This window comes from Salvelinus sp. IW2-2015, linkage group LG32 (genome assembly GCF_002910315.2).
Source record: "Salvelinus sp. IW2-2015 linkage group LG32, ASM291031v2, whole genome shotgun sequence".
In the NCBI taxonomy this organism is placed as follows: Eukaryota; Metazoa; Chordata; class Actinopteri; order Salmoniformes; family Salmonidae; genus Salvelinus; species Salvelinus sp. IW2-2015.
The window spans coordinates 4,581,009-4,593,725 of record NC_036871.1 but is presented as its reverse complement, the minus strand read 5'-3'; the positions used below and the strand labels follow the sequence as shown (position 1 = coordinate 4,593,725).

The 12,717-nt window shown below is 42.9% G+C and overlaps 1 protein-coding gene across 8 annotated transcripts in view; it reads left to right on the top strand.

Moving 5' to 3' along the window:
- The window catches only part of dlg1b (discs large MAGUK scaffold protein 1b), a 160,531-nt gene that overhangs the window by 110,148 nt on the left and 37,666 nt on the right, over positions 1–12,717 (top strand). For 3 of the 8 annotated variants that reach the window (XM_070436814.1, XM_023978023.2, XM_070436815.1), the window contains exons 13-15: positions 2,503–2,679; positions 5,728–5,794; positions 12,123–12,216. In XM_070436814.1, coding sequence (XP_070292915.1) covers positions 2,503–2,679; positions 5,728–5,794; positions 12,123–12,216 — 338 coding nt within the window. Of the gene's footprint in view, positions 1–2,502; positions 2,680–5,727; positions 5,795–12,119; positions 12,217–12,717 lie in introns of all 8 variants that reach the window. The other 5 variants (XM_023978025.2, XM_023978024.2, XM_023978026.3 and 2 more) reach the window with 2 other exon arrangements.

The window sequence follows — 12,717 nt, the reverse complement described above, 5'->3', positions numbered from 1 at the left end:
GTCCTCGGTTGCAACACTCACTACCGAGTTCCAAACTGCTTCTGGAAGCAATGTCAGCACAACAACTGTTCGTCGGGAGCTTCATGAAAGGGTTTCCCATGGCTGAGCAGCCACACGGACACAAGCCTAAGATCACCATGCACAATGCCAAGGGTCGGCTGGAGTGGTGTAAAGCTCACTGCCATTGGACTCTTAGCAGCAAAGGGGGGACCAACTCTATATTAATGCCCAGGATTTTGGAATGAGATGTTCGAAGAGCAGGTGTCCACATACTGTTGATAATGTAGTGTATAAGAAAACTTAGGGAAAAATATTTAGACCCATGTTTGGTCACATTATTTTGGGCACATTTTGCCCCCTTTGCACTTTTTGCAATTTCTACAGCCTGGTACTGGGTTACATTGACGACTCCCTTGAAGCTGGTGTGCATCTTAGAGCTAAACAAACATCACCTTTGTGTTTGTGAGAGTCTCCGCTTTCGATATTGGTGACATATTGGTTTGTAGCTTACACGGTTCGGATTTTACAGACAATCTCGTGGTGATTTTCTTGTCCAGATCCTCTCATGTGTAGAAAAAATCTGCTATCACAAGCCCCATGTTATGGAATTGGCACAAACTTTATATCGGCGGAAATAAGGGTTTGAGCTGCAACAGTAATTCTCTAGCATAAACACACGGAGAGCTATTCAATATTCAAAATGATGTCACCGTGTGATGCACAGGTGCATGCATCAGTCAACTCTAGGGGGGTGGAGATGACTCCAAAACAAACTAAAAGACATCACCACCTCTAAATAGATTGAAGGTCTACAGCTTAACCTTGCACTCAGGGCTATAAATTAAAATGTTTCATTGGTAGCACAGGTGCTCCTAACTTGAAAAAATTAGGAGAGGCCTCACGAGTGGCGCAGCTGTCTAAGAGTTGTGGTGTCACTACAGCTTGGGGTTCGGTCCCAGGCTGTGTCACAACCGGCCGTGACCGAGAGTCCCATATGACGGCACACAATTAGCCCAGCGTCGTCTAGGTTAGGGGAGGGTTTGGCCGGGGGGGCTTTACTTGGTTCATCGCGGTCTAGCGACTCCTTGTGACAGGCCGGGTGTCCGCAGGCTGACTATGGTCGTCAGTTGAACGGCATTTCCTCCGACACATTGGTGCAGCTGGCTTCCGGGTTAACTTCTTATGGCTGCAGGGGCAGTATTGAGTAGATTGGATGAAAGGTGCACAGAGGTGCCCAGAATAAACGGCCTGCTCCTCAGTCATAGTTGCTAATATATGCATATTATTATTAGTATTGGATAGAAAACACTCTGAAGTTTCTAAAACTGTTTGAATTGTGTATGTGAGTATAACAGAACTCATATGGCAGGCAAAAACCTGAGAAAAATCCAACCAGGAAGTGGGAAATCTAAGGTTTGTAGTTTTTCAACTCTTGGCCTATCGAATACACAGTGTCTATGGAGTCATATTGGACTTCCTAAGGCTTCCACTAGATGTCAACAGTCTTTAGAACCTTGTTTGATGCTTCTACTGTGAAGTGGGGGCGAATGAGAGGGGATTGAGTAAGGTCTCTCCCCGAGTGCCATGAGCTAAGAATGCGCTTTCACGTGATAGTTAGCTTGCGTTCCATTGAATTTCTGAAGACAAAGGAATTCTCCGGTTGGAACCGGAAGATTGAAGATTTATGTTAAAAACATCCTAACAATTGATTCTATACTTCGTTTGACATGTTTCTACGGACTGTAACGGAACTTTTTGACTTTTCGTCTGCTCCTAGTGATCGCCCGTCATGCATTTGGAATACTGGGCTAAACGCGCGAACAAAAAGGAGGTATTTGGACATAAATGATGAACTTTATCGAACAAATCAAACATTTATTGTGGAACTGGGATTTCTGGGAGTGCATTCTGATGAAGATCATCAAAGGTAAGTGAATATTTATAATGCTATTTCTGACTTCTGTTGACTCCAACATGGCGGATATCTGTTTGGGTTGTGTTGGTCTCTGAGCGCCGTACTCAGATTATTGCATGGTTTTCTTTTTCCGTAAAGTTTTTTTGAAATCTGACACAGCGGTTGCATTAACCTCCGAAAATCGAAGTTTGTCAGATGTTTAGAAGTTTGCCAAAATGTATTCATCTGTTGAGTTAATTCCATGTCTCAGGCCATCTGTTTTGTAGATTCAGTTATATTCTGCAATCTAAAATGAATGGTAAAGATAAGCACTGTATGATTTCAAAATATGCAGTGGTCATATTTCCATTCATTTAGTTGAGGCATATAGCAGGATCAACACAACCGTGGTGTGGGATGTGGACTCATTTTAACATTGTACTAATTTTGTGATCTTGAAGCTTCTGACAAACTGTAGTTGTATAATGTTTGGTTACTACACATTATAGTTTACTGTTAATCAAGTATTAGCCATATGCCATCCAGATGACTACATCTAAATGATCAAACTCACTTACTGAATGTGACTTGTTTCCTACTCTTTCCAGAGTCCTATTCGACTATGACAAGACAAAGGACTCAGGGCTCCCCTCTCAGGGGCTCAACTTTAAATTCGGGGACATCCTGCATGTGGTGAACGCCTCAGACGACGAGTGGTGGCAGGCGCGGCAGGTGACCCCGGAGGGCGAGGCAGAGGAAGTGGGTGTCATCCCCAGCAAGAGAAGGTAAACCCCCTCCTGTTTTTCTCTTCTAACTCGTAGTTAGTTGTACTCTTGATGTCCCAGTTCTGAATCAGTCCTTGATTAGACAGAGAGAATAAAAAACAAAAGTGTTTCGGACCTCCTCGACAAGTTACCTATCCCTGCCATAGTCCGCAGCTCCTACACAATTAATGCTGTGACTTCAAAACACTTTTACCTTTGAAGAACTTGCCGTTCTAAAATAGATTTGGCACATTCAGGTACATATTGGGTTCCTCCCTGCCGAAGCTTTGGTTTCCATTAGACCGTTTCTGAATATTTATCCATAGCCTCTGAGTGGTCTGGATATAGATACTTCTCTGTGTCCGATGTCCTGTATGTCAGGGCCACAAATGAATGGAAAAGTACTGCAAATCTAGAAATTGCATGGTGCTTATTTTAACCAATCATATTGGATTGTTGCATACAGTAGGATTTACAAAATAGTTCACTCAATAGAAGACTACTTTTGAGCTATGAAAACGTCTAACAAACATTGAATTTTGAATTCCTGGAATCAGGAAAGAGAATAAGCAGGGAGGGAATCTTCCAACTCGGAATCCTCGAACAGGGAACGCTCCAAACCAGGAATTTTGGGAACGTTTCTTGAATATTTTTTACTTTAATTTTATTTAACTTGGCATGTCAGTTAAGAACAATTTCTTATTTACAATGACAGCCTACCAAAAGGCCTCCTGTGGGTATGGGGGCTGGGATTTAAAAAAAAAAAATATATATATATATACAGTGGGGAGAACAAGTATTTGATACACTGCCGATTTTGCAGGTTTTCCTACTTACAAAGCATGTAGAGGTCTGTAATTTTTATCATAGGTACACTTCAACTGTGAGAGACGGAATCTAAAACAAAAATCCAGAAAATCACATTGTATGACTTTTAAGTAATTAATTAGCATTTTATTGCATGACATAAGTATTTGATCACTACCAACCAGTAGAATTCCGGCTCTCACAGACCTGTTAGTTTTTCTTTAAGAAGCCCTCCTGTTCTCCACTCATTACCTGTATTAACTGCACCTGTTTGAACTTGTTACCTGTATAAAGCACCCTGTCCACACACTCAATCAAACAGACTCCAACCTCTCCATGGCAAGACCAGAGAGCTGTGTAAGGACATCAGGGATAAAATTGTAGACCTGCACAAGGCTGGGATGGGCTACAGGACAATAGGCAAGCAGCTTGGTAAGAAGGCAACAACTGTTGGCGCAATTATTAGAAAATGGAAGAAGTTCAAGATGACGGTCAATCACCCTCGGTCTGGGGCTCCATGCAAGATCTCACCTCGTGGGGCATCAATGATCATGAGGAATGTGAGGGATCAGCCCAGAACTACACGGCAGGACCTGGTCAATGACCTGAAGAGAGCTGGGACCACAGTCTCAAAGAAAACCATTAGTAACACACTACTCCGTCATGGATTAAAATCCTGCAGCGCACGCAAGGTCCCCCTGCTCAAGCCAGCGCATGTCCAGGCCCGTCTGAAGTTTGCCAATGACCATCTGGATGATCAGAGGAGGAATGGGAGAAGGTCATGTGGTCTGATCAGACAAAAATAGAGCTTGTTGGTCTAAACTCCACTCGCCGTGTTTGGAGGAAGAAGAAGGATGAGTACAACCCCAAGAACACCATCCCAACCGTGAAGCATGGAGGTGGAAACATCATTCTTTGGGATGCTTTTCTGCAAAGGGGACAGGACGACTGCACCGTATTGAGGGGAGGATGGATGGGGCCATGTATCGCGAGATCTTGGCCAACAACCTCCTTCCCTCAGTAAGGCATTGAAGATGGGTCGTGGCTGGGTCTTCCAGCATGACAATGACCCGAAACACACAGCCAGGGCAACTAGGAGTGGCTCCTTAAGAAGCACCTTAAGGTCCTGGAGTGGCCTAGCCAGTCTCCAGACCTGAACCCAATAGAAATCTTTGGAGGGAGCTGAAAGTCCATATTGCCCAGCGACAGCCCCGAAACCCGAAGGATCTGGAGAAGGTCTGTATGGAGGAGTGGCGCCAAAATCCCTGCTGCAGTGTGTGCAAACCTGGTCAAGAACTACAGGAAACATATGATCTCTGTAATTGCAAACAAAGGTTTCTGTACCAAATATTAAGTTCTGCTTTTCTGATGTATCAAATACTTATGTCATGCAATAAAATACAAATTAATTACTTAAAAATCATACAATGTGATTTTCTGGATTTTTAGATTCCGTGTCTCACAGTTGAAGTGTACCTATGATAAAAATTACAGACCTCTAAATGCTTTGTAAGTAGGAAAACCTGCAAAATCGGCAGTGTATCAAATACTTGTTCTCCCCACTGTATATATATATATATATGAAAAAACACACATCACGACAAGAGAGACACCACACCACTTCATAAAGAGAGACCTAAGACAACAACATAGCATGGCCGCAACACATGACAACACATTATGGTAGCAACACAACATGGCAGCAGCACAAAACATGGTACAAACATTATTGGCCACAGACAACAGCACAAAGGGAAAGAAGGTAGAGACAACAATACATCATGCGAGGCAGCCACAACTGTCTGTAAGAGTGTCCATGATTGAGTATTTGAATGAAGAGATGGAGATAAAACTGTCCAATTTGAGTGTTTTTTTGCAGCTCGTTCCAGTCGGTTGCTGCAGCGAACTAAAAAGAGGGGCGACCCATGGATGAGTGTGCTTTGGGGAACTTTAACAGAATATGAAAGTGTGTTGTATGTGGAGAATGAGGGCTGCAGTAGGTATCTCAGATAGGTGTGAGTGAGGCGTAAGCATCAACCAGCGGGTCTTGTGACGGGTATACAGAGATGAGTGCAGTGATGTGTCCTATAAGGAGCATTGGTGGAAAATCTGATGGCTGAATGGTAAAGAATATCTAGTCGCTCGAGAGCACCCTTACCTGCCGATCTATAAATTACATAATCTTGCAACCCTCAATTGTGTTACTGACATATTTTATCAGGTTAACGACCTCTAATGAACTTTCATGACCTTAACCCTCAGGGTGGAGAAGAAAGAGAGGGCGCGGCTAAAGACGGTCAAGTTTAACTCCAAGTCGCGAGACAGAGGGGTAAGTAACATTTCTGTCTCGTTATGAGGAAGGAGGACATTAGATTTAGTGTTTGATCTGATTAATGAGTATTGTGACACTTTAAAGCAATACTTGCATTGTGTTTAATTAGGGTTTGAAGTGTATGATTATAGAATTAATCATGTAGTCTGCATACAGGATGACCTCACCATTTGGAATATATAGTGGGGTCTGAAATGATTGACACCCTTCATAAAGATGAGCAAAAATGGCTGTAAAATAATTAAAATACTGAGCTAAAACATTTTTAAATAATATATTTTTTCATCCTTTTTTCTCCACAATATGATATCCAATTGGTAGTTAGTCTTTTCCCATTGCTGCAACTCCTGTACGGGTCAAGAGTCGTGAGCGCTTGAAACACGACCACGCCAAGCCGCGCTGCTCGCTTAACCCGGAAGCCAGCCGCACCAATGTGTCGGAGGAAACCCCGTACACCTGGCGACCGTGACGGCGTGCATGCACCCAGCCCGCCACAAGAGTCGCTAGAGTGCGATGGGACAAGGACATCCCAGCCGGCCAAACCCTCCCCTAACCCGGACGACGCTGGGCCAATTGTGTGCCGCCTCCCGGTCAGCTGCGATACATCCTCGTATCGAACCAGGATCGCTAGTGACGCAGCTAACACTGCGATGCAATGCCTTAGATCGCTGCGCCACTCAGGAAGCCCAAATGATATTATTTTATACTAATAAAATACTCAGAGAAAGGTATTTTGTTTAACAAGTAATACTTTTTTTCTCAAAAAGGTAGGGGTCAAAATGATTGACAATGTGGTTTTCAATTGATATTTCAGTCATTTAAAGGGGCGTATCCTCTTATATATTTTTTTACATTTTCGCCTAAAATGACATACCCAAATCTAACCTAATGCCCTGAAGCAAGGATATGCATATTCTTGGTACCATTTGAAAGGAAACACTTTGATGTTTGTGGAAATGTGAAAGGAATGTAGGAGACTATAACACAATAGATCTGGTAAAAGATAATACCATCATCTTGGAAATGCAAGAGAAGGCCTTAATGTATTATTCCAGCCCTGGTGCCACTAGATGGCAGCAGTGTATGTGCAAAGTTTTAGACTGATCCAATGAACCATTGCATTTCTGTTCAAAATGTTGTATCAAGACTGCCCAAATGTGCCTAATTTGTTTATTAATAACTTTTCATGTTCGAAATTGTGCACTCTCCTCAAACAATAGCATGGTGTTCTTTCACTGTAATAGCTACTGTAAATAGGACAGTGCAGTTAGATGAACAAGAATTTATGCTTTGTGCTAATATCAGATATGTCTATGTCCTGGGAAATTGTCTTGTTACTTACAACCTCATGCTAATCGCATTAGCCTATGTTAGCTCAACCGACCCGGTTGAGCCAATCCCGAAGATGTTTTAAGGAAAATCGGTGCTAGTTATTTATTTTTGAGGGCGGGGGGGGGAAGACTGAGATATTTAAAATGGTCTTCAAAGAGGTTCGGTTTCAGACGTTTTTGGAAAATGGGCAGGGACTCTACTGTCTTAGCATCAGGGGGAAGCTGGTTCCATTGGTGTGCCAGACAGAGCTTCGACACGACTGAGAAATACCTCACCTTCAGGGCTCCAGACCAACATGTTAGTCAAAAAACGTTTTTTTTTATTAATTAATTCCCTTGCACTGGGTAAATTATTGGGTAGATTATTGACTAAAATGTCCTTGTACTGGGTAAAGTCTAGGACCAGTGCAAGAAAAATTGCCCCATAACATCAAAGATCCACCACCATATTTTACAGTAGGCTCTTTGGCTATACACACCAGCAGTGGGTTTGGCATCTAAATGAGAATGCATGAGCAGAAAATAAATCCATACCTACTGTAAAATATGGTGGTGGATCTTTGTTATGGGCATGCCGGGAATCTCGGGCATTTAGGGACAAGGCCATTTGGCCTTCAAGAGGTTCTTGAAAAATATCCAATTACATTTTTTATCCAAAAAATAGTAGCTATTCTTTAAAGAAAAACATAAGTGTATATAGATGTACATAAATAATTAGCCTACATGTCGAAGTGTAGGTTATAGCCTATGCGTATTGGCTACAGCCTGTCATGTCCAGACCGATGCTGACGTGAGGGAGGCACCTGAAAATGTAGCCAAACTTTAATGAGACTTTTAATTACAAACATTTGCAGTAGAATGGCCCTTAATGAAGAGCTCAGGGACTTTCAATGTGGCACCATCATAGGTTGAGTTATTAAAGTCAGTTCATAAAATGTCTGTCCAGCTAGAGCTGCCCTGGTCAACTGTAGGTGCTGTTATTGTGGATGTGTCTAGGAGAAACAACAGCTCAGCCACGAAGTGGTAGGCCACACAAGCTCACAGAATGTGACCGGCGAGTGCTGAAGCGCGTAGCGCATAAAATTGCCTTTCCTCGATTTTAACACGCACTACAGAGTTCCAAACTGCCTCAAGAAGCAATGTCAGCCCAATAACTGTTCGTTAGGGAGCTTCATGAAATGGGTTTCATGGCCGAGCAGCTAGGAGAATGCTACCTTCCCAAATGCAAAGTTTGGTGGAGGATTAATGGTCTGGGGCTGTTTTTCATGGTTCAGGCTAGGCCCCTTAGTTCCAGTGAAGGGAAATCTTGACGCTACAGCATACAATGACATTCTAGACGATTCTGTGCTTCCAACTTTGTGGCAACAGTTTGGAGAAGGCCCTTTCCTGTTTAAGCATGACAATTCCCCCGTGCGCAAAGCGAGGTACATACAGAAATAGTGTTTCAAGATCGGTGTGGAAGAACTTGAGCCCTGACCTGCACAGAGCCCTGACCTCAACCCCATCGAACACCTTTGGGATGAATTGGAACGCTGACTGCAAGCCATGCCTAATCACCCAACATCAGTGCCTGACCTCACTCATGGTCTTGTGGCTAAATGGAAGCAAGTCCCCGCAGCAATGTTCCAACATCTAGTGGAAAGCCTTCCCAGAAGAGTGAAGGCTATTTTAGCAGCAAAGGGGGGACTAACTCTATATTAATGTCCATGATTTTGAAATGATCGCCCGACGAGCAGGTGTCCACATATTTTTGAAACTGCTAGCATTTGCGCTGTTTTCCTGGTAATTGCATTTTGGAATATTAGAGTTTATAGCCTATTTCTGTATGCACATTGCTGCACTTATTATGTGAAAAATTGCCTAATAGTTTATCAACATTTTAAGATAATCTGTTGCATCAGCTTCATTTGTTTTTTAAAGTTTTTTTGATCTATCACGTCCAACAACTGTCCCAGAGTATATTTGGAATATTTATTTCTCGCACAGAAGGACAGCTGACCCATAGAATAGGTTAACTTTTGTACTATGGGGGATAGTAGATTGACATAGGCTTGTGCTTTTGCTGTTCATTAGGCCTACTCATCTTGTTGGCTGACGAAAAGTAAATGTGGACAGTTATAACATCTTCGATATGCGCCTCGGAATTCGAAAAGGACGCACGTCGTTGCATTTCTGATATGTCTGTCTTCACTTGTAGCTTGTAGTCAGGCATTGGCTATTAATAATTTAGGTATCTGAGAGAGCCATGTGAGTGACAGGTGCTTCGGGCACGGCGATTGGCAGCCGGGAGAATGTTCGATTTTTTTATTTAACCTTTATTTGACTTGGCAAGTCATTTAAGAACAAATTGTTATTTACAATGACGGCCTACCCCGGCCAAACCCGAACGACGCTGGGCCAATTGTGCGCTGCCCCAAGGGACTCTCAATCACGGCCGAATGTGATTCAGCCTTGATTCGAACCAGGGACTGTAGTGACGCCTCTTGCATTGAGATGCAGTGCCTTAGACCGCTGCGCTACTCGAGAGCTCATAAATAATTTAGGGAAGGGAATTTTCAACTCATAGAACATTTTAGGAAAAGGCTCAGTGCCGTTATCCTCACAAGGGGAACTATTGAAAACGGGGTGTCAATAATCTTTTGACCTACACTTTTGAGATTTCTGTATTTATTACTTATTAAACAAAATCTCTTTCTCTTATTTTTTTGGGAGCATTCAATATAGCTCATTATTTCAATTTTTATTTCATTTTTGCTCATCTTTATCAAGGGTGTTAATAATTTCAGGATCCAGTATTTTACAGCAGAAAATGTAATTTGCAGAATTTCAAATTGTGTGTATAGTTTTAGTCCAATGATTAGTACTTTCTGCTGCCACTTGAATTACAAATACTAATCAATCTGATTGTGACTAATGTTTGGAAATGCTAGACAGCTCTTTAACAGCATGTCTGTCGACAACCTTTTGACTGACGCTGCCTCAAGTCTAGCTGTCATTCATTTCCCTTTTTTAATAACTTTTAATACAACTACATTGACAAACCTGAGTGGGCGAGCCCATAGACTAGATGTGTTACCATCCAAAAAGTATCCCGCACGCCAACCGAAACACCCCAGTGCCGCCGACTCCTAACAAGGCAAACCGAAAAAGACAAAACGTGCATGAGTGGAAAAGGAGGGAGAGATACGCTTGCCATTGACGTCTGACCGTCTGCCACTTCTGCCACTACCTCCACCACCCGACTCTTTTCCTTGCTCTCACACTCCCCCTCTTTCTCTCTCTCTCTGTTTATCTCAATAGTCTTCAACTTTACTCGCTAGGTGCAGCATGGCCCTGGATGCAGTGAAATAACCCAAAGCAGGTTGGACTGAATTGGCCCCCAACCAGTAGACACTACTGATGTCACTAGATCTATCTAAAGCTTGGGAAAGATTGGGAATGGGACGATATTTACAGCTAATCTTGTTAGCATTATAGGGGATAAGAAAGCACTGAAACAAAAGCAGTGAAATTGCTACTCTTGGCATGTGTATGCACAAAAAGCTAGCTTTGGGGGTTTTCCCTTCTCTGCATCCCATTTTGCATGCAAATCAATTGCCTCTTAAGAATTATGACGTAGGTCACCTCGTTTTTCTTCCCAAGCTTTCTCCGAGGCCTCCTCACCACTCACTCATCTTTGCTTTGCACATGCTCACTTTGTGATGGGGTGGCATTATCAGCCTACTGGCAGCCAATGAGTGATCTTGGCTCTCCACATACGATTGGTGATTGACAGAGCGGTAGAATCTCGCCCATCGTGTTCCGATACATCATTTTCCTTTAGTGTTTTGGTGATACAGAATACTTTTATTTTGTGGCTGACAAGGATTTTTTTCAGGGATTTTTTTAACAATTTGAGGCTTTCTTTTTCTTGTGTAAGATATGTACTGTATTTTATATTAAAATATGTATTACTAATCAACCATAATTCCTAAAATTGCACACCTTGTCACACATTGAACTTGATTAGCAAGCACTATGGAAATCAATATCTAACCCCAGTATTGATGAGCATTAATTACACTGAGTATACCAAAATATAGAAACACATTCCTAATATTTAGTTGCACGCCCCCTTTTGCCCTCAGAACAGCCTCATTTCGTCGGGGTATGGACTCTACAAGGTGTCGAAAGCGTTCCACAGGGATACTGGCCCATGTTGACGCCAATGCTTCCCACAGTTGTATAAAGTTGGCTAGATGTCTTTTGGGTTGTGGACCATTCTTGATACACATGGGAAACTGTTGAGCGTGAAAAGCGTAGCAGTGTTGCAGTTCTTGACACAAACTGGTTCGCCTGGCACATACTACCATTCCCCGTTCAAAGTCACTTAAATATTTCCCTTTCACCCTCTGAATGGTGCACATACACAATACATGTCCCCATTGTCTCAAGGCTTAAAAATCCTTCTTTAACCTGTATCCTCCCCTTCATCTACACTGACTGAAGTTGATTTAATAAGTGACATCAATAAGGGATCATAGCTTTCACCTGGATTCAACTGGTCACTCTGTCATGGAAAGAGCAGTGTTCTTAATGTTTTGTATACTCAGTGTATATACTGTTTAGCCTTTTGCCTGATATATTGGGTCTTGAAGTGGCTGATTAGCTTAATAAATACAGCTCTGAAATGTGGCTTGACGATTGTGCCAGTATCTGGATTTTTTTTACTTTAGCTTCATGCTTACCCTGCTACAGGGCTAGCCACATTGTCAGAGTATAAATCAGCATTTAACTCTCATGCAAATCTTGCTTCAGGTCTAGCTACATTGTCAATGTAGCTCTCATGCCAACCCCGCTAAAGCCTTTAGCTCTCATGTTAACCTTGCCACAAGGCTAGCCACAGAGTCAAAGCACCAGGTGGTGAGGGGCTTCTATATTTTCTCCATACCGACATTAGACATTCTCCATACCTTCTGCCCACCCCCCCTTCCTTTCGTTTTCTTCCTCAGCAGTCACTCAATGACAAGCGTAAAAAGAACCTATTTTCCCGAAAGTTCCCTTTCTACAACAAGGATGCAAGCGAGCAGGAAACGAGCGATGTTGACCGTAAGTACAGCGAGATCAAGAGACCGTTTACACCCGGGCATTCTGGGTTGTCAATGGTAGAGATCAGGCACGGGAGGAGAGAAGAGGCCAGTGAAGGCACACCGGACACAGTGGGGCAGTGTTGGCAACAGGGGCCGAACCATGACCCCAGCCCACAAGAGAAACATAAAATTCACCCATGTAACACTTGGAAAAATGGGCCAGTGCAACTTTGGACACGAACCAGTCCAGCATCCTTCTCGTAAGAGCCGGTTTATAGTCAATTTCCCTATATAATATTGGACAGAGCTGCAATGTAGCCTATCACAAACAACATGAAGTCCGTGTATCAGCCTGTTTTCTCTCCTGTTGAGCCAAGATGGCCACCCTGTTGCATTGCCACGGCAGTGTCCGGTGGTAGTCCTCCCCCACTCGTCTCTTTCTCTCTGTGACTCCAGTAACATTTTGTCCTTGTGGTTGTTCTTTCCTTGTTTGGCTTGCTCTCTGCTGACTGCTCCACAG